This window comes from Bacillus rossius, chromosome 3 (assembly GCF_032445375.1).
Source record: "Bacillus rossius redtenbacheri isolate Brsri chromosome 3, Brsri_v3, whole genome shotgun sequence".
Lineage (NCBI taxonomy): Eukaryota > Metazoa > Arthropoda > Insecta > Phasmatodea > Bacillidae > Bacillus > Bacillus rossius.
This window is the reverse complement of record NC_086332.1, coordinates 32152354-32178060: the sequence shown is the minus strand read 5'-3', so window position 1 is coordinate 32178060 and position 25707 is coordinate 32152354. Positions and strand designations below refer to the sequence as shown.

Sequence of the window (25707 nt, the reverse complement as noted above, 5' to 3'; positions counted from 1 at the left end):
TGTTGCAAAGTTAACAGCCTAGTCTACAATTGTGATGTCCAAATATACTGATTTCTAAAGAAGTCACCAGAGCACAGTAATATGTATAGAGCGCCAAAATAATTGTTTTTCAATTGTTTATGTTTACTACTGTGCCGCCAACTAGTATTTTTGGCACAATTTTAAATTTAAATTTTTTAAAAATTAAATAATGTCACCAGTCATTCCTCTGCTGCAAGAACTTAAACTTGTTCCTCCTCCTGTACACTCCCATTCAACCTTTGTCAGACCTGTCTCACCAATTTTTCCTAGCCCTAGATCCGATTTTTGCAGAGTCTTTTGCCAGTCAGAATCAGTATCATTTTATCCCCGCCTTGGCGCACAGACGTCGCCTGTAATTCGCCTCCGATCCGTGACGAGAACTGCTATGACTTGCAAGCTCTTAGGGCAGGCCACTTCCAAGATCTCGTCTGACGCGAGCACTTCTTGACATGATCGCAAATCATCTTCGCCAAAGTATAGTCACGCCTCCGGGTCCTGTAGAGCATCTTTCCCACTGTCATCAGCAGTCCCCACACCCCCCACCTCTCCAAGTTTTCCTGGGAACACTGGCCCAGGGCTTTGACCGGCCACTAACCCCGGCCAGGGTCGGCCTCTCTCCAAGGCCACCACACTAGTCCCAAGTGTACATGCTTATGCCACCTAGTGGTAGTTTTGCGAATCACTTCCCCTGAGAGTTTGAACGCCTGCAAAATGCCTGCCCTCTGGCACCTCCTGCAGTAACCAGTACCCTGTAGTTCCTTCCAAGGCCACCAGAGCGCTGGCTCAGTCCGCCCCATAAGCTAAATGCTGCTAGCAGTCGCCTCGTGCGAGTCGACCTCTACTCGGTTCAGCCACACCTCAGTAGGTCGCACTGACATCGGGCAGTACCACCAACTTCAAGATATCAAAGTCTGCCTTTCTCGACAAGCACCTCGGTAATTTTCAGAACCTTTCGGTCTGAAAGCCGAAGCCTTCCCCCCTTTCTTCCTTTAACGTCATCTTTTAATTACGAGTCTCAGCCTCCCCAAACTTACTGCACGCCGCGATTCGGGACTGACTGCTTTGAATTGACATCATCGGGACACCTCTCCATTTTTCCTTTTAAGATGTGAATAAACTAGACAAGGGATGATTCCCACAACGGTAGTGTTTAGGCGTTAGTCAGTCCATGTAGATCTGGCTCGAGTAGTCATGTCGTAGTTATCATAAACAATTTTTTTTAAAAATCATGAAACATCCGCGGCGGGTTTGTGTGCTCAACAATTGGGCAGACCCTGGAAGACATCACCCTGTTTGGTGAGTTTTTACTACCATCACTCCCCGACCATCATCGTGACTAGAAGGTATTTTCTGCCTATTTCATCAACTGTCTGTAATCAGTCCTGAACATATGTGTTTCGGATCTGTTCACAGACAGGGACCGAGTACCAGGGTACAACTACCGGGTACTTTTCCAAGGACCAGATCAGTCTCCACGGGCCGGATGACTAAGGCCCCCTGATGTCCCATCAGCTGTTCCACTTCGCCTAGCAATCTTCAAACCGCCAGCCCTTCAGTTTTTAAAACCTTTTCGGACTAGCATCCAACCACGACGTTTCTCAGATAAGACATCCAGAAGCTTTCTATGACTCTTTAACATGTTTATTGTCACAAAATTTATTTAAATTGTGTTAATTATCTATATAATTGTCTAATAAGGGCTGGCCCATTCTTTTAAAAATGTGATCTTGAATCCATGTTGTATATGTTTTCTGTTAATCAACTTATATTATATACTTATATTATATAATGGAAAATAACCAAAAGTAAAATAAGAAAAGAGGAACTGTGTCTGGACGAAATCATTATTTTGCCTTCTGAAATCAAAAGATCCACAAGTTACCACCAGTCATCGGGAGAGACTGACGAGGTGTAACATACTACTTTCATGCAATATTTGAATATTTAGTTGACTTGTGAAATTTGTGGGAGTTCAATAATATTAATTAATATTCTGTAACACAAAAGTAAATTCTAATAAATGTTCGTTATTTTCTGTTTACCTTTTGAAATAGAAACCACAAACAGCAAATATCATGAGTGTTCATTCTTCTATGCTACCAAAGGATACAGATTGGGTCAAAAACTTAAAGTCGACCAATGTATTTGGACAATCGTCCACACCACACGTGATGTCAGAGAGTCACGTGGGCCAAACAGAAATCAGTGGTTGTTGGACATATTTTAGGATATTGCAATTGTAGACGGGAGTAAAGAGTACAACAAACAAGATCATCCAGCCTGAGCCTTAATATATACTATTAATATCAAATATTTAATGTACCATATTTTCTAATTATTACAAAAAAAAAATTTAATGGCTAAGGGACACACAAACAATATTTGTGGGGAACATGCATGTGTAAGAGATTTCATTGATAACACTAAAAGTTGTTATAATTAGGGTTATATTAAATAAGCATATCACAAAAAAAAACTGAAACATGACTTTCGAATGAAAAATGTTTCTTGAGAAGTCACAAATTTTGAGGTTTTCAAACAGGCTAAGAACGCTTTGTGATTGGCTTGACGTCGGGAGGCGAAACTCACTTAGCAGGTATTGGGTTTCTCCTACTGTGTCAAGACTATTATAATAAATAATTTTAACAGAGATTTGTAAGAGAGAAGGCACTATCTACAAAGGTTTGTGTGACTGAGTTTTCTGTAGTCGTTTACGGCATTATTTAATTAAATGTTTTCCCCTTGCAATTAAAGTGAATTCATTTTCACCCTAAATAGAACCATTTGACCATTCATAACTATTATAATGCCAAAAGCTTCTAAGAGATGAAAGAGTTTAATAGTTTTTTTTTTTTAATTATGGCTTCAAAAATTGCTGCTAAATGTTACACAAACAGTAATTTGGAATGTCTCATGTATTGTTATATTAATTCTGAAATTTTTAAATGTATTAGTAAATAGCTCATGACATAATGAAAATATCTCAAAGTCTGCATAATTTACATAAAATATGTGATCGGCTCATTTCTGTTTCAATGCCAGAATTTTTATTATGACATGGTCTATGAACAGTCATACATATTTATCAAGGGAAAGTTATAATGACTAATTACTTCTACACCACACACACTCGGGCTTGTGGCGGGCAGACTTGCCTCACCCTTGCGACCACTCTGCCTGAGGTCGCGGGCACAGTGAGCCAACACATCCTTACCACCAGATGTCAGCAAGGCCTTGCCGGCATATGGCATGAGGTCACACAAAATAACAAATGCTACCTCAAACAAAGCCATGAAACAATAGACGGGCAGTCGTGATTTGAAAACTGCATTTTATACGCACACATGTACTATAAAAATATTTGTTTTTCTAAAACAAACTAGTTATAACTCATGTTTTATTCATAGTCCTATGCCTACTCCTGATTAATTTATAATTATTTTAATTCTATACGCTTTTTTACTTGTGAATGAAAACCAATTTGTGCAAAAATATTATCAAATCCATATATTTTATAGCAATAACATCTATATTGTGGCAAAATATCACCACCTGAAACTTACACACCCCAATTTCTAAATTTTCCCACCACTGACATCAGAATACACAACTTTAAAGAGTTTTGCATTACAGTTTTTGCAGATAGGCACTTCATACCCTAAACTGTACCAACAGTTTTGTTTTGGCACAGCGACAACTTGACCAAGGTTTTTTGCCGCTAGATCTTGCCATGGCTCAATGACATTGCAGCATCGCCATTCGGAAATGAGGCATTTCAATCAAAAATACTTTCTTTTCAAGTGAAAATGTTGGAACTGTACTGTAATTAGTAACAAACAATGAAAAGGAATAAGATCATTTAACAAAATTGTGCATGTTTATCAATCCAACAGATAAACTTGATATTGCTTTCAGTGCATTAATTAAAAACACATATTGCCTTACGTCTGTTGATTTGTCACCAGCATAGTACCAGATATCATCAACCGTAGTAAGTAAGTTGGCAAGAGATGCTGGAACATTTGTTGGCAATGACTGAATCGCCAAAGCTTGTGGCCATTTGTCGATGTAAGGGATGATCATTCTTAGCCTTGTCTCCACTGCATTTCTGATAAATAATTGAGTCTCCATTTGCCTGGAAAATTCCACACGTCTTATTTTCAGCTAGATGATAACTTTATAAACCGGCTTTATTTTTCAATGAATGTAGTTTTTTACGGCCATGCTTGGTTACTTTTAGTACCACTTCACAGCTAACCTACAGGAGGGATTGATGAAGCAGATGATAGGACAAGATTTTATGTTGAAATGTGATAAAATAACAATTATCTCAATATTTAAGTTAGAATGTACACCAAACAGGATTGAGAAAGAAAAAAGAAACATTAAAAAACTAAACTAGGTTTTTTTTTGTTTGAACCTGGTTTTTCAGGTTTAAACCACATTTTTTATTACATTAGTTATTTTTGTTATCATCATGTTCAAGTGAAAGCCATACAACATCCTGCTTTTTACCACTCATGTTGAACCAGAAAAGTTATAACATCAAAGAAATGAAGTCCATAAAATACATTTGCACATCTGAATAGGACTTTTTTTTATAAAAAAAAAAAGTTATTTCTCCATAGGAGGAGGATTCTCCATAGAATGGGCGTTTCTCATAGAATGACGATTTACATTTCAGTTAGGAATTTCCCATAGAAAAGAAATTAACTATTTAATATTTTTAATTTTAGATGATTATTTAGCTGAGTTTAATTTATAACTTATTAAGATATGTTAAATAATAAGCTCATGATTAGAATATAAATGTTTTGTTCCTGTAAATCACAAGATACATTTATAACCAAACATTTGTTATTAGAGAGGAAGTAGACCTTTCTTTAAAAAAATTTAAATATTCTATTTAAAAATATATTATTTAAAACAATTTTTTTTAAAATGATAACTACTTGGTTTAAACCATGATTTAAACCGTGGTTTAAATCAACCAACCCTAACACAACGTAAGCCATAATTCCAGCTAACACACAAAGTAGCACTGAAATGCATGATAAACTATGAAATAAGCCTAAATTAATAAAAATTCACCTTAATCACAAACAAAAATTCTTGCCAATTAATTTTTTTCTGTCCTGAGTGAATGTGTAACCAACAAGAAAAAAAAAAATTAATTCAAGGGGGATTATGTCCCACCTTCTAGGATAATTTTCCATTTTGTTGTTGTTGTTTTAGTTTTGAGTTCTTTATCAAATTTTATGGCATGACAGCAAAAATAAAATTTTTACAAGCTTTTAATATTTGCTAAAGTCTGACAGATAATAGCAGGTTAGAACTGGTAAATGCCAAGAGTAGGTGTGTATACACACAAACTTTTGAGCTGTTGGTTTAGACATCTAGGCACTATGAAACTAAAAACTAGGGTACAATTTTTCCAAAAGTCATTTCGCATTAACGACTGAAATAGGTAGTCTTTCTCTGAAATCTACCTGAAGCCATACTTTAATCTTTTAATTATTATTAACTTACTAAATAACTGGGAGCTACACGAAACTCAACCAATGACCTTTAACACATCACTATATCAAATACATTAAATTATGGGTTTACCACAGTTTTTTAGACATTAAAACTTTGAGAAGCACAATGTGTGCATGTTTGGCAATGCTGAACAGCATGCAGCAAGATGAAACATTTGGGTGTTCCAAGTTAGCAACATTGTATAAGACGTGCTGTTCTACCACGCACATACAACTTGAGGAGTGTCTGTTCAAAAATGTTCTATCCACCTTTAAACACGTAATGGGAAAACAAAACTTATATTGTAACGTACAACTGTTTAGAACTATTTTGTGAATCCTAGCTTACATTATAGTTATTTCATTGTTAATATTATAACAAAATATTTGTAAAAAATGTGTGCATGGAGTCCATGCAAAACAATAGTGAAATTTCTTGCTTATTATTTAGGTATAGGAAACATAATACTCTTTGCTGAGGTCGCAGATAAAAAAAATGCAAGTATGTAAGTGCTGAATTATTTTATTGCACAAGTATGCAAGTGTGAAAGTATGCTGTGTCATTTCACCTCTCCCCTGCTGTCTCCTTCTTTACCAGTTCCCCCACCAAGTACCTAACTAATCCTCTCATGTGTTCGGAATTTTCGTAATGCTCAAAAATAGTACCCTCCTCAGCAAAGAAGTTTCACTTCAAAAAATTTCTTAGTAAGTGGAAACACACTGAACAGACACATCTCGATTTCATATAATAGAGAAATGAATGCAAGCATGTTCGAGATAAATCACAAGGATCTACAGACAGGCAGAAAGGAACCACCAAGCTTGTATCCAGTTAACTATGAACCAATTATAAAAACATTTTGGTCTCACTTGTATCCTTCTTGTTCTGTATCGTTCTTTAGCTTTTCAGCCAGCTGCGCATTGCACAAGGAGCAGAAATAAAGGACCAACTCAGCTCCTTCTTTGGGGAACAGATCGTGGGCAACTCCTGCGTACCCAACAGACTCGGCACCTGCACGAGCAAAGAACAATATCAACGCAAGGTTTTTTTTTAAACTAAAGTACGGTAAAACCCAAAGGAGCATCTTACAGGCCTTACCTGCACTTAAAGCATGTCTTGTCCAGCCGTGTGTATGAACAAAAGGTAGAGATGCAGCAAGTATTTTATCTTTGATGTTCTTCTCGTACGTGTGGCTTTCTTCCCCAGACTGAGAGTCACCAGAGTCTCTTTCCAAACCACCCATGCCATTGCGAGTGTTAGTGTTGTCAACATGCAATCTAGCTGAAATGCTAAAGTTTCGGAAACCTGCGGAACATCCAACAGTGACAATAAAAGGATCAAGAATTAAAGCTGTACGAGGTTTGTCTGCAAATTTTCTGACTTAAACATGAAGATGGCAGCACTCGTCAACAAAAACTGGGGAATGTGTTTGCGCATGCTTTGGAATACACTCTCTGAAATTTCAGCCATTTTGGACAAACAGTTGTTTTTTAACATTCATTTGCTTGAGTCTCTGCAAAATAGTTTAAGAAGGTGATGATGGCCTCCTCAACTGACAAAAATCTCTGTCCTAAGAGCACAAATTTTAGCCTGAGAAACAAAAAATAAATTGGGTTTAGATCTGGTGAGTAAGGAGGTTGGGTCAAGCAGTTCAAACCGCAGTTAGTATATTTTCGTCATGGCAATCGCTGAGGTGTGAGCTGGTGCATTGTCTCAGTGAAATAAAAATTTTTTTTCTGTAAATGTGACCTTTTTCTGCAATTTCTGCCATCAGCTTGTCAAGTAATGATGCGTAGTATGCTCCTGTCATGTTTTTCCTTTTTCAAGTCACCACCACTTTCCTGGCGAAATGAACAGTCTGCCTTTTTTTTTTTGAACTGATTCCCCTCTGCAGTTTTTTGGTGACGCAAACGTTCATTGTCACCCAAGCTGGTATGGCCATGTTTGGATGTCCATGTTTGCAGAGTCCCAGTACACAGCGTCCAACTCGTCTTTAATTTGCGTAGGCTTATTTCCTTTCAAAAATAAACATTCAATGATAGCTCGATACTGAATTTTTCATTTACACAAAAACATGTGCATCGACTCACGCAAATGATTGTTAAAAAAACAAATGGACATCCGAAATGGTTTAAGGACTATTTCTAAGATTTTAACTCAATACCTCCTTGTATTAGTTTTTCTGCCCCACATACTTTCAACAGATATTCACTTAGTGTAATATCATGGGTGTAAAAAGTGTGCAAGTGATGATACATCCTTAAGTAATTAGAGATCCGGGATGTAAAAACAATTAATGTTATATAAGATATATGTACATACATAATGTTAATTCCATTTCTGTCCAATAAATAATCCAACGTTACACATACAGAATATTATTGGATTGAGGTTATTAAAACTGGTCCTACATTTGTTTCAGGAAATTTTAATACCTCGGATCTTAATATTTAATGAGGAAGCTGTGTCAGAGATATGATGTCAAATCAATCAGGGGGGAAAAAAACAAAAAAAACAATTAAAATGATAGCAATATTTTTTTATTATGACAGAAAAAGTGTTTTAATGTTTATTACAAAACTCCAGAAAAAGTGCTGACTGCAAATCTAATAAATTCAAAATTTGAATCTTACCTGAAAAAGATTTTTGTTGCAATAAAAACCACTTCTTTGGCAAACACAACCCCATTACAATGCGACATGGCAGCATGTATGCATTAAGCAACATCATGAAATGTTAACAGCAAGCCTGCAAATGTAAAATGATACAGGTTAGTAATTTTGTGACTAGACTACACAGCATGTTCAGAATCTCCATAGACTTAATTCGAGAGATGCTTACGCATTAAACTGGCATGAAAATATGAATAAACCAGAAAACTGATACTGCTTATAACTTATGTCAAAAGGCAAATGGAGGAATCTGACAATTTTAAACTCTGCCCAAATTTTCTGCAATATGCTTTACTCAAACAGGAGGCTAAACTTACTGCATACAGAGCACCATGTGACTGCCATTTCCTTAAATTACAGAAAAAAAGTTATTACATGCTTGAAATTAGATTTTATTTACAAATTACTAATCAGGAAATACATGACAGTCTTTTGCATAAGCAAACTAGAAAAAAAAACTTTATATTTTGGAATCTTTTCTGGCTGAATGCTACAGAATGACACAATTTTGTGGTTTGAATAAAATCTAAACATTTGCTATAGAAGTCATCTGTTTGGTATTGTTTGAGTCTCATGAGTTCGGTAACAGTTGAAAAGACGGCATATCTATTATCACCTCAGTTTGTGGGGCAGAATCCCACTGCTACTTGCTCTACAATAGGTACTGCCTCCCCACCACATCCAACTTCAGCTTGAAAAGCACACTTTGGGTAAAAAAAAGCTCTCTCTTTTGTTGGCTACTATATCTGTCTCACACTTACATTACAGTACAGAGTAAATGATAACTGCTTCCAGATACTTCCGAAATTGTTAACATTTAAATTTTTATTTTCTATAATTACATAATCATCAGCTTTAGTAATTTTTAATTTTACTATGTGTTGATTTTTCTAAGACTATAAAATAATTTCTTTTGAGAGTATTATTACAGTTGTAAACATTCTGAAAGAAAAAAAAAATATTAATTCTAAACACCAATTATTATCTCACAGGAGAAACTTAGCAGTTGGTCACTATTAATAAAAATAAATTACATTAACTATGTTCCATAATCAAACAGAGCCAAAATTTGTAATATTAAAAGATAAAGAAAATTTGGTGACAAAAAATATTGAAACCAAGATGGCATATTTCAGATCTGTTACCTTAAAAATATAACATTAAAAATATCACCAGATGATGCTCTTGATGAAATACGATAATAAAAGTATTTCCAAAATTTCATTCCAAATTTTTCTTTTAAAAATAATTAAGTTAAATTATAAAGTTGTCTCTAAAACTTTTGTGCTCTTTGGGAATTCTGGCTTTAGAGCACACTGAAACAAGGACAGTGTTAATAGCAGATATTGTGCACTGGAAGGAGACAGTAAATACACATTAAAATGTATATTGCAATCTGAAGATGAGACACACGCTATAGCCTTGAAGGCTGCCCCTCCATCTTGGTCCTCATGCTGTGTGATTTAATACCATCTCATCCAAATAAACTTTTAAGTACTTAGTTTACTAAACTTTCCTAGAAATTCGTTATCTGATTTCCCACCCTTAATTATATTTGATGAATACATTGACATTGTAATACAACAAAAAGGTAAATGTGGTCACAAGACCAAGGACATATGACTTCATAAAAGGTATACATGTGGGCCTTCAAATAACATTACAATTTAATAAACTGGAAACTATGACACCAACACTTGCACATACAATGTAAAGGTTTCACATTTGAGAACATCTGTGTTGTTCAAAAAATGTATCAGTTGAAATTAGACAACAAAACCTTTACACAAATAAATTACTATATTATATCGCACACCCAAAACAATACCGCCACAACTCAAAAATGGTCAATTTCGAGTTATACCAGTTTTCCGTGTCGAAAAGTGGCCTGTTTCCCGGTGAAAAACTGCCACATCTGTATCTGCTCAAATTTCATTGTTTGATGAGATGTGTCAGTTTAGAATTCTTGTGTTTTTGTAGGTTCTGCTAACCAACACTGCCACATTTTATTTTATGGTTATATTGCACATACACTATTTGTAATAGTAAGGTTGCTCAACACTTCAATACCGCCACATTTTGAAATGTGGCAGTTTTAATTTTTTTTCCTATAATTGTAGCATGCCTCAACTAGTGATGTGGCAGTTTAACAATGTGGAAATATTTAAATGTGTGCCATATGTCTAAATATGGCAGTTTTAATCTGTGAAGAGAATTTTACTAGATGCCACATTTGATGTTACGTCAGTTTAACACTGTAGTGCACATTTTATTATAAGCCACATATCTACTTGTGGCAGTTTCGCATTGCTGCAGATAATATTGCTGTCTGGATGTCATGTCATTTTATATTCAATTATTTACTTATCTTTGGCAAAGCAGTTGAGATATTTATAGTACATTTTGTAGTAGTTAGTACCACAGTCGCTAGATAGCACTCAGTTGTTTGAATCAGTGTTTTCATACTCAGAATGACTTTTTTTCAGAAGTTGGTATTGTGAATTAATAACATCAGTTATCTGTTTCTGTTTATTATGTTGTTATGGTGTAGGTATATTATTTTGGTACATCGTTGTATTGTTGTGAATGTTATGAAAATAGATTTTTTCACGTAATAGGAATATTATGACGTCTCGGGGCAGATACCTCGTGAGCTTGATATTACCCGATGTTAACAACTGTGAAAATGCAGGTAACTTGTTTTATTACAATATTGCTACAACCCCAATTAGCATAACGGCTGTGGAGAGAAGCACATACCATGTTGTTTTAATGTGAGGCTGTGTCTGAATTGAACATTGTTATTATATTACTAATTTTTTACATAGTAGGAGCCTACTTGTGAAAATGTAATACAGTAAAAAGATATTTCAGAGCTCATCTGTGTATAAAATCTCAATTAAATAGGTAACAGTTGGCAAACATTTTTATTTTTTACTATAAGGCAATATAAAAAAATGGCAAACCTGTTTTGTTATATTATTCTGCAATTATTTTTACAAGAAAATAAATTAAATCTCAAGATTAAGGCGATCTCGGTTGAAAAATTAACATTTTTCCTTTCCCCGGCTCATTATGAATTTATTCATTTGTGACTTGTGTATAATTTACCGTCCATTCATTCTTCTTTGATGGTTATAACAATACAGCGTTTAATAATTTGGTAATTTAATTATATTTCACAAGTTTCGTTAGGTACCTACAAAAATTATGAATCCTGAAGACCATAGTAATTTTTTGTAGACAAAATTATGTCACTAGGAAATTTTTTCAACAAATTCTGCAGTTCCTTGACACTGCCTGTATCAATTTAATTTTGTATTTTGCTTTTTGTAAAGTTTGGCTCATGACAAAAAGTGTGAAAAGCATGAACATCAAATATCATGTCTTGTTTAATTAATAAAAAAAAAATCATTTTGGACTCGCCATTGCTTCAAAGAACACATACAAAAGAAAACATAAGACAAGTTGTTCCAAGCAATGGTGAAAATCCAAAATTATTTTTGTATTAATCAATCAAACCCATTGCAACAAATGAACAAGTGCAGTACCTAACGAATGTACTATGCAAAATAAATTTGATTTTTGTGGTTACATCAATTTAGTAAGTAAATTAAAGAGTCCACATTTAAATACTAATTGTAAAAGGAAAAATAATTATAGATGGAACATTTTCCACAATACTTCAACACAATGGTAAAGAAAAAGTCATAAAAAATTGTTTTGCCTTCACTTTGGAATATACAGTAACCACTCAGGTTAATTTGAAGTAAATAATAACATTATCATTGTTTGATGTTTTCTATGTAGTTTTTAAATCCAAATTCATTTTTTGGTTAGAGCACTTGTCAAAATGTTACCTCATTACTTTTACTATTTCCATTAACTATTTCTTGGTTTTATTATGGTTGTGCTCTCTGTCTGGATCAATTGTGCACACTATATTTTGTTCACCTATCTTACTTAATTAATTGCAATCCTTCTCTTTTGGTTTTAGGTACAAATGTAATAAACTGTAATGTTAGAAAAGAACAGGGGCTGATTCAGACTGACAATTCCAATGTAGTACAGCAAGATCATATCCAGAACACGGACGCAGTGAATGAAGACAACATGGTGACAACTCTCAACATACGCTCTGGAGTTATAGATGATGGGCCAAGCACTTCAGTAGCTGGAATAAATGTTTTCAAGAAAGTAATTGATTTCTGTGAAAGTGATTTTGATGATTCGGATGCAGACAAGGACTGGATCCCAGAACCTGATGACTGTGACAGCGAAGAGAACACAGTTATAGAAAAAAAAAAGACATAATGTCTTGAAAGCAAAGGGACGTGCAACTAAGGAACATTCAGAAGAAACACAAAATACGGAGGCTGGCACACACGAGAGAGGAGAAGTCAAACGAATGTCTAGAAAAAGGAAAATATGTTACGATTCCTGGAAGAGAAACATACTAAAAAGAAAACATAATACTGGAGAAGCATACATCACTCCTAAAGGAAATGAAGTCCAAGAGAAGAAATTACAGCCAGCATGTGGTCCCAAATGTAAGCAACATTGCTCTTCAGATATATCCGAAGAAGAACGCAAAGAAGCACTTCATAGCTACTGGAATATGGGTGACATTACTCTACAGCGTGCTTTCATAGTAAATTGTACTACTGCCATCACACCCAGGTATAAATATGTTCGGGAAGGTTCATCTCGAAAAGACAATAATGCTTATTACCTCATTATTAGTGGGGCTAGGAAGAGAGTATGTAAAAAATTCTTCATGGCAACATTAAACATTGGTGACCGGACCATCAGAACTGCTTTGTTAAAAGGAAACAGAGATCTTCCGTCTGTTGAGGGAGATCTAAGGGGAAAGCATGGAAAACATAAATGTTTGGATCCAGATTTAGTTCAACGAGTGTGCGATCATATTAACTCATTCCCAAAGGTAGAGTCCCACTACTTGAGAAAGAATACCCAAAGGGAATTCTTATCTGGAGAACTCACCATTGCAGAAATGTACAGAATGTTTCTGAAAGCTTGTTCAGACCACAATACCAAGCCATGCAAACTAAGCACATACACAAACATTTTTAATCAAAAATTTAATATTGGCTTCTTTGTTCCGAAGAAGGACCAGTGCACATTGTGCGAAAAATATAAAAACTGCAATGAGGACGAGAAATTGGCAATGCAAAATGAGTTTAATTCTCATAAAAGTGAAACTGAACTTTCCAGGCAAGAAAAGCAGCATGATAAAGACATTTCTAAGAATAACAAAGATTCAACATGTGTTGCCACCTATGACCTACAGGCTGTCTTGACTGCACCTTCAGCACAGGTTTCCAACTTTTACTACAGTCGCAAATTTGTGACATATAATTTAACAATTTATAATATGGGTACTTCTGAAGGACATTGCTATTTGTGGAATGAAGATCAAGCCTACAGAGAACCTAACGAAATTGGTACATGTGTTTACTTGTTTTTAAAATCTAATTGCATTAGAAAAGAAACCATTTTCTACAGTGATAATTGTAGTGGACAACAGAAGAATAAGTACATGGCTTGCCTGTATCTTTATGCAGTTTCTAACCTGGATATTCCTTCTATTACTCATAAATTCTTAATTGTAGGCCATACACAGAATGAAGGCGATGCCATGCATTCTCTAATAGAAAAACAAAAAAAAAAGAATTTTGAAGGGTGGTTCTATTTACTGTCCGCAACAATGGGTGACAGTAATTCAGAATGCCAAAAAGAATGGAAAATCTTTTGTGGTTAATGAGCTTGTATCAGAGGATTTCATAGATGTGAAGAAGCTTGCCCAAAATATGGGAGACAACTTCACAGTAAACACTGATGGCTGCAAAGTTTTGTGGCATGACATTAAAATAATTAAAGTGACTAAACACTTACCCAAATTGCTACAGTACAAAACTTCCTTTGAACAAGAGCATTTCTTGGAAATTAACCTGTCATCAAAAACAAGGAGCAAGAAAAAGCAAAGATCAACACTCACATTGGAAAAAGCTTTCTCAGAAAGTCCTGGGATACTGGAAGCTAAAAAAAGGACCTGGTGCAACTGTGCAAATCAAACCTCATTCCAAAGAGTTATCACATGTTTTACGAACATCTGAAAACCAGGAAGAATGCTACTGTGCCTTATGATTCTAAGTAATTTATTATTGTAACTTGTTAAACTCTGAACTATAATTCAATATGAGAATGTTTTATGTATTTGCGTGTGACTATAATATGCTTTGTGATGTCAGTCAATTGTTACTGATGAGTTTTCTAATTTTTTTTGAACTTATTCTTAAAATGTTATTTTGGACTTTTATTTTGCTTTAAGTAATAGCATAAACTGATTAATTTGGTTGTGTACCAGTCAAAGTTGGACTCCATACTTCAAAACATTTGATGTGCATTAATATTGTTAATTTGTTTCCATAATTCATGATGTAGTTTTACTTTGTCGGGTGTTAATGTTTTTTGTCTCGTTCATTTGATTTGTTGCTGTTGTTAGTTCCAATTACTGGTTCTTATTGTTGCAGTAATACTTACATTATGTTAATTGGACATTGCTTTTTTAATCTTGAAAAATACAAAGACAATACATCAATATTTTTAATTGTTTAGAAATTAGAACTAAATTTAATGTTACAGCAGTATGGCCGTATGGCCGTATTTTAAATTATGGCACTTCTCCGTCCTCAATAGTGCCAAAACAATACAGCCATATTTTGAATTGTGGCGCCTTTTCATTAAAACTTGACATGTAGTGTTAATGCAATAAAGCCATATTTATAATTGTGGCACACTTACTTTGAAAATGTTAATGTAATACTGCCATAATAACAAATGTGGTAGTTTAGCACTTGCATTGTGATACCTTTAACTGCCACAACAATAAAATAAATCCTCTCAATAATGCACCACAAACAATTTTTATTGTACTTATAGCCATTGCAATATTATATACCTGGCGAAAATATTGAGCAGTTACATACAAAAATGTACTTAATAGAGCAAATTAAAATTTTCAATTGTGATTATCTCAAAACTGTATTTTTTGAGATGTGGCAGTCTTGTTTTAGGTGTGCGATATATACACACACACAGACACACATATAGCTTTAGAAACAGTGTGAAAAGCAAGATGCTTAATAAAACTTAAAAAGATGACAAACAGCAGGCTATGAATATTTTTTTTTTTTATATTTAACAATAGGTTCTAGACTCGTGCAAACATTAGATGTAAATATTCAATCTTCTACTACCACAGACACTACTTGTTACCACAATTAAAATTACAAATTTTCAAACAATTAAGTTAACATTTAATAGTAAATATGTAAACAGTTTTATTTAATTACTTAATTACACAACATTTTCTACAACTATACAGCAAAGCAAATACCAAAAGTAACACAATAAGAAAAAAAAAATTTTTTAATAAAAATAAATTACCAAGCAAAAGTTTCACCTGCGAAACAAGACTTGAAAAAGCATTTTAGACTCACTGTATGTTTTAAATTGGTTACTACCACAACTACATTAAAAATTTTTTACCATACATGCTGCACACACACACACACACACTGCAAATTTTACAACTGAATTGAATTACATCATGTAATATTATTTTGTATTTTTAGCTGCTGAATAGTTATAAAATAGAAATGTTGAAAATGTGTGGTTGAATGACACCATAGTAAAAACTCATAAAAGTTAGTTTTATATGAATAGCAACAATGAAAATTTATATATACTCGGCATGCAAAAAAAAATTTCATTACTTTTTTTCGGCAGTAGATTTGAAAAAAACTGTGTATTTGTTTATGCCTTTATGACAATAGAAACAGATCATTATTTGTTATCATCCCATATTTCATGGGAAAATGTGTGGTTTTTGTGGATGGGACAAACATATAAACATATGGCATGTAAACAATATGTATTTATAAATAATTCCTAATGATAAAAAAAAGTTTATATGTAGTCTATATGGTTGCTAGTTCAACCCTCTTCTTCCTCTAACACAATACGAGTCGTCACACAGAGTAATGCAAGGAGTTGCTACAGATGAATTTTGCACTCTCTACATGCATACACGGTAAAAAGTCACCATTATGGGTTCAAGAACTACTTGTTGCTAGGCATCAGTTTAACTATACAAAGAGGTAAGTTATTGACTCAACCTCACTTCCTTCATTATGTATTTACGTAACTAACGCATTTTCAAAAACTAAGAGAGCAAATACTGTACTCCGGTTATTATGAGTTAGAACAACACAACCACACTGACGACAGTCGTCGTGCCCTCCTAGACATAGAGGCCGTACCTGTCCACCGCCGTGTGCCTAAGGGAGACACCTTACCCACTGGTGCAGTGCAGTGTAGTGAAAAGGTCAGGGACGCACCCACGTGCACCCTACGTTACGTTATAAGGACCGCTCTGTATCTGTGTAACTCATGTATGTTTTTTTCGTAATTAACATTGTATTTGTATTTAGTAATTAATATTATATTGTTATTCAGTGCTTGTGTAATTAGTTTGTAGACCCGCCGCCTGGCCTGCCGCGAGCACGTTGTCTCCCGCGCTGGCTTCCCCCCCCCCCCCCCCCCCCTCTGCCACCCGTGCGTAGCGGCGCGCACGGGCGAGCGGAGAGCTCAGTCGCTAACTAGCTGCCGTGCGGAGCAGACCTGCTCTGCTCCGCTCCGCTCCGCGAGCAAACACATGTCTCGAGTACGTTTACGCACGGTCGAGCTATCACGATTAGCTTCGTGTACCACAGGATAGTCATCGGCTACTCTACTGCAGAGTGATTGTTTTCTGTTTATAATCAGGGAGTCTGGGTCGTGGCGTGGAAGAAACGTCCTTCTCTTGACGTGGTAGGCCAGGTCGCGAATAGGAAAGCTTGATATTAATAAATCTCGTCTTCAGATCTGAGCGAGACGTCATTTCCACCGCCTTCGTCAACGTCCCCACCCTCTCCTTAATTCCTCCCCCTGACCTGCATAATCCGGTCCCGGCCACGTTAGGCCTGAACTCACCACTCTCCCGCTGGAGCTACTCGGGCAAAACGACTTTCACAGGGCGAGCTTCGTCGGGGACCGGGAGACTTAGGGCCAAAGGGACAACAACACTTTATTAAACTGCCTTTGCCTCCACAAGATTACCAAGTAATGTCCACTTGTGAGTAGTAGTCAACAATCTGTCAGTAATGGAAAGTTAGTATTTTATCTATTTTTGCAAATTTCTGTACCTTAATTGTAGTTTTTGACAGAGAAACAGGCTAAAACCAATGTTTTCACAATTGTTTCCTAGAACAATAATTCATACATAGATGATTTAAAGCTGCTAAGCCATAATATAACAGTCACTGCCTGAAGTATATAAGTATATACTAATGATGAGGAACACCAATCCCTCACTTAGCACAGCTAATGCATTCCTAAAAAGGTTTATGTTATTCGAAATCGCTAATTCTGAAGCATTAGTCTCCATAAATAGCAAGGCTAATTTTATTTAATGTGTTCCAAAATGTGTAGGGAAAGAAATATTCTTTACGTAATATAAATGCGTAGAATAACACTCAACGATAAATATGTCACACCATTTATCTTCATAAGCCTGCAATTGAATACTTTGAATGACAAATACGACACAGCGTAACGGGAGATAGGTGGTTAGCTTATGTTATCTTAAGTCGGCTGGTTGGCTTGCCTGCCCCGGCGTGACCAACTCACGTCACGTACCTTTCCATGAACTTTCCAAACCATCCTTTACTGGCAGTGAAACCGATAATACTGTCCGGATACTTACATTTGAATTTTCAAAAGTTAAAGTGTTTTTTCACGTATTACCGCTTGGTTCACACCAATCCTGTCAAGCCCGTGATTTTCTTTTCAATGCACCATTCATTTAACAACTTTCCATGTAAATAATCTGTTCATTTCTGTTCCCCCCTTGTATGGCTAAATGTAAGCCACAGCACATCTGTTGTTTACTGAGTTGAAGCAGACTTTGTGGTGTCATGCCCAACTTTTTTTTTGCCTGTTGCGGTTTTGTGCCAACTGAAATTTACAGACATGCTGTTTAAGACTGGGGCAGTAAAAATTAACATTGCACTAAATGAATTTGCGCAATTTGAAGACATGCTAAGTGAGGGATTGGTGTATTGTGTTTTGAGCATATGCTCATTATTAGCTTACCTGCTTACCATTTGTAAGTAGCACTGTCAAAATAATCAAATGTTAACAATTGGAGACTTCAGCAGACAAAGAGCTGTGGATTCTGCTGAATCAACTACACATAGTGACATTCTTATTAATTTCAAAAGAGATATGTATTTGTCTCTTCCTTTCATTATTGAATTTTAATGATAAAATTACTTTGAAAAATTCCATAATTTGGTAAACTAAAGATAATTTGCTAAACTTTATCTCAAAATAGGTAATAAAAACTAATCAATACCTGTTTAAAAAAAAAAAAACTCTGGCAATTCTTCTCCATTCCATAAAATCAGCATTTTACTGGTTTTCATCTGAAGCCATCATCTTGGTTAAAGGAGTTAAACTGCTAACAGCCGAGACAATGCAAGTTTTCTCCGCCACAGCGTTGCGGCCAAGAGACACACTTTGCTATGCGCTGCTGCAGCAGTCTGCCCACTGAATGTGACCACCGACATTCACATTCGTTTACATTTGGTATCCAAACAAACCTGCACTTCCGTTAAAATATTTAAATGGTAATCTTTGTAATTTGTCTACACAGATTTTAAGTACTAATCACAGAATATTTTACATATTCTGCATTGAAACTCTAAGTAGTATTGATTTTTTTAAGTGCCATCTACAATGCTATTTTGTCTTATGTTTTTTTTTTAACACTTTATTATCGAACCAGTCATTCTAAAACGGGACCTCAAATTTATTACTGTGCACCTAGAATTCCCATCCTACAGTTAAAATTACTGAGTCGACAACACGAAGATTCCAGTCAAGTTTAGTGAACTGCACGTAGAGGTCGTGTGGTACCTTACCTGCTAGCCAGTTTCAGCCTTAGTGCCCTATGCTTCCAATTCCTTTGACACACTCAAAAGTTTGAACACAAGTACACATAGTTAACACACTATACATATAATATTATGGGAGTATAAATAATCAAAATTGACTACTTAGTACACATAGTACACTATATTCATATAATCCAAAGCAGCGAGCAATCAACTTGCTTATTTTTACTGCTCATAGTGAAACACAAGTATCAGGACTTTAATCTTATTCAAGCAGTGTTTAAAGAGTTACATTAATATTTGAGAGCTGAAATTAATTTCAAACAAAGATAAAAGTTTTTTGAAAATATGCTGTGACAATTTTTGATGATCATATACAATATATATTCTATCAGAATTACCTCCATTTATCATATTTGCCAAGTTAAAAAGACAAAAAACACATTATTTTTTTAGACTTGATTCTCGCATGCAGTCATGGACCTGACCCAAAGAAAACTCCATTAGATCAAAACACTGGAGAGCAGATTTAAGAAAGGTAACTTTGCTCTCCATCGGCAGGTTAGGAAGAATCTTTTCCCCAACAGTTAAGGAAACTCTAGAGTCCTTAAGTTTCACATTCTGCACATACTCTTCCTTCAGATCCTTCAACTTCAACTCGTAGTGGGCTCGAGACAAGGTTATGCCTTGCTTCAGTGGTTCCAGCAGTCGCTGCTCCAATTCAGGCAATGCCTCCCGCACCCCCAGCAGGCCTTCTTTGTCGTACAGAATCAGGAAACGAACCAGGTTCAGTGATGCTAAAATCTGCTTGGCCGTTTCCACCAGGTCCGACTCCACACCATGTGTCAACGCAGATAAAGAAAGTAGCAAGCTTCTGAGATGACCACCCATAAAATATTTAGAACAAGGTGCGCCTCCCCCATTGTTGGCTTCGTATATCATATCTTTGAAAGTAACAACTAGCAGTTCCATTGCTCCATCGTGGTTGCACACTTCAGGCAAATTGCACATCAACAAGTACCTGCCTTTATGATCAAATATAAACAAGTACATCTTGAGGATCTTAAGAGCAGAGAGTCTGTTCTCTTTCTGTTCCGAATATATTAAAATATTACAAAGAGATTGTGCAAAATGTTTATGGTTTGGCGAATCCAGCAGCTCAGACGGCACCTCGCCTCTGGGCAACCTGACAAGAACTGCGCTAGCGAGACGTAGACCTTTGTGAACAAGCAAGTGACTTGGCTGTCTCAAAAGGAATGCTGCAAGGTAAAGCACTCTCTGAAACACATAAAGTACGTCATATACTAGAGGAACACTATCTAGATTGACACCTTCACCAAGCAACAGATAATACAACATTGAAAAAGAAAGTGCGTTAACATTACAGTCAACAATGCACGAATGTGACCCATGAGTAACATCTGCACAACTGTCTTCATTTATCGTAGTCTCTTTCTCTTCAACTGCTGCCAGAAAAATGAAAAGGTCATTAACCAAGAGGTTTAAATAAGCTAAAAGTTTCTCTGCAATGTTCCTGCTAGCACTCTTGGCAGTATCATCACAGTCCATGTCAAGGTACGCAAGAGGTTTACCAAGTATTCTAAGCAGATGAGTTATCAATACAATTCGCTCGGAACGATTGGCTACATCAAGGAATTTACAGTAATCCACAGAAAAATCTGTCGCAAAAGGTTCGTAAAAGGTAATAAGTTCGGAGTAAGTTTCAGCAATTTTTTCCACACATGGATCAGCATCCAAAAGCAAACGTTCTTCACCTTCCAAAACATGATTTTTAGGCAGTGCCAAAGAATCCAAATGTGATTCAATAACTTCCAAACAGAGTTCAAGAGACTGTGCACGCCTCGAAGGAAACCTCAATAGCACTCTTCTCAAAGGATCCAGAAGTGCTAAGAACTTGACATGATTTTCTTTATCTTCTGCCTCTTCTAAGAAACCTATCAGGGCTTCCTTTGGATTTGACCTCTCTGCTATTTCCTGCAGCAAAGTGCATGAACAGTCAAACAGCTGAGGAGAGGTAGCAGCAGTAGTCTCTGACAGGTGTTTTGTTAGCACTGGGATGAGTTCCCAGCAGTTACCCTCGACAAATTTTCTGTATTTGTCTTCCTGAAGTAAGGTCAACGCTTCCCCTTTGTTTCCAAGAGACACCAGTTCCGATATTCTAGAGGCCAAAATGTCTTGCTGAGCATCACCATCAAAACTCTCCATTTGAACATGCAGAAGTAAACTACAGGAAATTACCTCTGTATAGAAACTTGCTTGAATCAGATGCTGAAGTGAGCCTGTAACAACACGAAGGACTCTCGTTACTATGCTGCTGAATCATTACTCTAATGGCATTGTAGATGCATTTATCATGAATTAGACAGCTTTTGGGGCAAATTACTGTTCTCGCGAAACATCTTGAAGGGATGGCACCCTAGTGCTTGGCTTCCCCTTCTCTTCCCGCACAATGTGACAAACCATCCCGCTGGGCCAATTAAGTCCCTACACAGCCACAGGCAAGCTGGGAACTAGTTGTCCTGCCAGTACTACTAACTAAAAATAAAGTCTGTTCAATTAACTAATGTATGAACTTCATGAAAGGTAATTTACATTATGTCGGATGGATAGTATTCTTTAAACCAGGGTTGGGAAAAAACCAGAATTTAAAAAATATATATAAATATTTGGTTTTTTTTAAAACCAGGTTATATATTTTTTGTTTAAAACAGTTTTTTTTTTATTAAATTAGTCATTTTGGTTCTCAGCATGTTCAAATGAAAGCCATCTAACATCCAGATTTCGGCCAATCATGTTGAAACAGAAAAGTTATAACATCAAAGAACTGAAGTCCAGTAAATCTGCACATCTGACTAGGACTTAACCACAGACAGGGTATTTCCCCACAGGTGAAGGTTCCCCATAGAATAGATGTTTCCCACAGAATGGGGATTACAATCGGGGATTTCTCACAGAATAGGAATTAACTACCTATTTAATATTTTTACTTTTAAAGGAGTATTTAGCTGGTATGATTTACAACTTATTTAGATAATTTAAATTATAAGATCTTGATAATTTTTTTGTTCCTGTAAATCACAAGAAACATTAATAACCAAAGTTTTGTTGTTATTAGAGTGAAATTAGACATTTCATTAAAAAAAATTAAGATATTCTTTTTAAAAATACATTATTAAAAAAAAATTTTATTTTTTTATTATAAGAACCACTTGGTTTAAACCATAGTTCGAACTGTTTTAAACCATTGTGGTTTAACTCAGCCAACCCTGCTTTACATAAGATTCAAATAATATTAACTCTGATTAGTAGAAGATTTGTTTAATTAAACCTTGTCTCTCTCAGTTATCTTGCTTACTAGTAAAAGTAAACACTTATTTTTGGAATATTCATTGCAAGTTTCTATTGGACTGCTCGCTCCTTAATGTGCAATTATTTATTTACTTAACTTTTTTTTTTGCATGTGGCAAAATAAGGCACTGACTACATTGTCAACCACTGATTAAAATAAAACAAACATGAATTACCTTTTAAAATAAAAAACAAAAATGAGATGGAAAAATTAGGATGATTTTGTTATAAACTAAAACTGTACAATTAATAACAAACCTATTTTCCAATATTGGCTCATAAATGCTGGTCAGATTTCTAACAAAAAATAAATAAAAAATAAATATATAAACATTAACAATAGGTAGGTACCTATGATTAAAAAAAAATCAATGAAGCATACATTTAAAAATTAAAGGAAATATAATTACATCCACTACAAATTTAAAGTTGAATTTTTTTAAACAGACCTCTTGTAAGCTGTGTGTAATTTGTTGCCTTTTAGGCTGCCGAAATTCATTCCAAACTTGCACTGTAGTTACAGAGAATGATTTGAAACCTGTACTGGAGTGATGAATATGAATCCACAAGGAAAAGTTGCTCTAAGAACGAGTACCAATATTGTGACATGAATTCAGGAAAATAAATATTTAAGCTAGATACAAAGGCTATTCAGAATGAATATTTTCACAGGAGTGGGCTGTGTAGTTTATGTCTTTCTTCTAGTCTACTGAGCCACGAAAGTTCTTTGTAAGAAGAGAACTGTGGTCTTGTGTTTTTAAATTAAAAATGAAACTAATAAATACATTTGGAATTTCCTGCACTCTATTAGCTTGTTGATCTGTAAGGTCATTTTCAAACCACAGCACAGTAATCAAAATTTGGTAAAAAGAAATAACTTTATTTTATGTTGAGTGCATAATTATAAAACATTGAGTGCATAGCAGGATGGCGGGCCATCCATACGACTTGTAAACATGCTGGATTGGTCCACAATTGAATTCTTAGGCATAAATTTAAGTCAGTAAAATTTTGCATTGAATCTAATTTTTGTTGGTAGTGTTAATAAGAGGAATTACCTGAGCAATGTACATTAATACAATTTGTCACTATACAATAGATAAATGTAAACAGTTCCCACCTACCTACAAAAAACCAACTTATTCTACTCTCATTAGTGTTGTGCCATGCATCCCTAACAGAAATAAGTATATATTAATCTTCCTACTATGCACACAAAATTCCCCCCCATGCACATAAACTACTAGTTATAAATCAGTACGTTTGAAATTATGGTGGTCAAATATAGGCTGTTCAATCTAAATGATTATTTTTAAATTGAATCCAACGTCTTGCTTTGATAATACGTCAACCTCAATTATTGACCTAATTCAGCGAAACAAAGCTGAATGTTTTTAGAACTGTACAAAGCATGGAGAGGGTATGCTGGTAATTGATTTTCTTCCCCTTCTCCTGGAACCCCTCAGGAGATGGACTAACTCACCACCACGCAAATAACCATCAAGACATTTAAGTTAGCTGCAACAGTATATATTGGTACCTAGCAGTAGAGTTGTTGGATGAGGAAGAAGACTGCGAGCTGGAGAGAAAAAGTTACGAGATAATTAGGAGGGACAGGAAAGAAAGATAGATGATCCAATGCTTGAAGGAGGGGCTTTCAGAGAAAGAGAAGTGGGTGGTACAAGAATTTCTGAGAATATATAGACATACTTGTGGAGAATAAGCAAGCTCTTTTTGACATGATACATAACTCTACATTTAGCATTACATTAAAGAATAATTTATACATTGACATTTTGGAACTATACCTGCAATTGAGTTCTCCACTTACTTTACTCTCCAATACATCTAGCTTTACACATTGGTCTTCACACCTCTCTCTTAGTTTTTACTATTATGTAGCAATTTAGATGTAGCTAAATAACCGTTCACATGATTTAAAAAAAAGTATATATAATGTAAGAAACCTAATCCAACCAACCATCTACACTATTATTAAATATTTTAAACTTTGCTAACCTAACCTGACTTACCATATACATAATTATAAAGTACTTTTAATGTAATTAGTCTAACTACACCAAACATTCTAACAGTTTTTGTAATTTGTAACATAACCAAACCACTCATTAAAATAGTAAACTTGAATAAATGGACTATTATGCTTCCAATTGGGCTTTCACCCGGTGGAAAGGAGTCCTCCCTTTTCACTCACTTCCCAACCCCCCATTTTTTTATCGTTCTCCAAAGATGATTTGCATCTATCACCCCTACCAAATCTTCATCCAACCCAATTAACTCCCTTCCTGTACTGCCAAGAAAAGCGTTCCTACCCCTTTTCGTTCGCCACCAGTCCCTCTGGAGCTTCCATCCACGATTTCTCCCACCTTTATTCCCACCTCTGTGTATCCTAGTCCCCAGCTGCTACCAGCCCCCCTCTCCATTTATTTCCTTATAAATATCACAACGCCCTCTTAGATAATGATAGGGAAAACATACCACGAACTATATTTATGTATATATTGACGACAGTCGTCGTACCCTCCTAGATGCAGAGGCCGTACCTGTCCACCGACGTGGGCCTAAGGGAGATATGTTTCCCCCCCCTGTGCACCGACTGTGAAGTGCTACGAGCAGGGACGCACCCGCGTGCGCCCTGGTACGTCAGCGGACGTCAGGATGTGTAAATAGTTATGTTTTGTATATACATTTAAATAACCACGAGCCTCTGCAAATATTTATAACTCTTACGTCTGGATTAGTGTATGTGAATGTTATGTAAATCCTTCGTCTTTATTCTGTAATTTATTAGCTGAGTCATTTGTGTATACATTTTATTAACTGACTACTTTTTATATCGTTATAATAGTTCTGAATTTTCATTCAAGTGTTATGTCAGCCATGTATCTGCAGCCTGGCGCACCGCAAGGCGGGCCTCTCCCACGCGGGCCGATTTCCCCTCCCCTCCTCCGTGGCCCGCGGGCCTCGGCCTGCTAGCGGGCGGAGGAGGGCAGTAGTGAACCAGACGCGAGAGCGAGTAGACGTGTGCTCCGCTCCGCTCGGGAGACGCGTTTTCTTAGCTCTGAGTTCACAGTCAGTGAAAC

General features: G+C 35.7%; 1 protein-coding gene across 6 annotated transcripts in view; it reads right to left on the bottom strand.

The window, feature by feature from the left end:
- LOC134530476 (ubiquinone biosynthesis protein COQ9, mitochondrial-like) overlaps positions 1 to 25707 on the bottom strand; it is a 29684-nt gene that overhangs the window by 2915 nt on the left and 1062 nt on the right. For 3 of the 6 annotated variants that reach the window (XM_063365308.1, XM_063365309.1, XM_063365312.1), the window contains exons 2-5: positions 8175 to 8289; positions 6640 to 6846; positions 6411 to 6552; positions 3967 to 4156 (exon numbers count right to left, since the gene is read on the bottom strand). In XM_063365308.1, the coding sequence (XP_063221378.1) occupies positions 3967 to 4156; positions 6411 to 6552; positions 6640 to 6846; positions 8175 to 8271 (636 nt within the window). In that variant the 5' untranslated portion in view covers positions 8272 to 8289. Of the gene's footprint in view, positions 1 to 3966; positions 4157 to 6410; positions 6553 to 6639; positions 6847 to 8174; positions 8290 to 19393; positions 21535 to 25707 lie in introns of those variants that run through there. The other 3 variants (XM_063365310.1, XM_063365311.1, XM_063365307.1) reach the window with 2 other exon arrangements.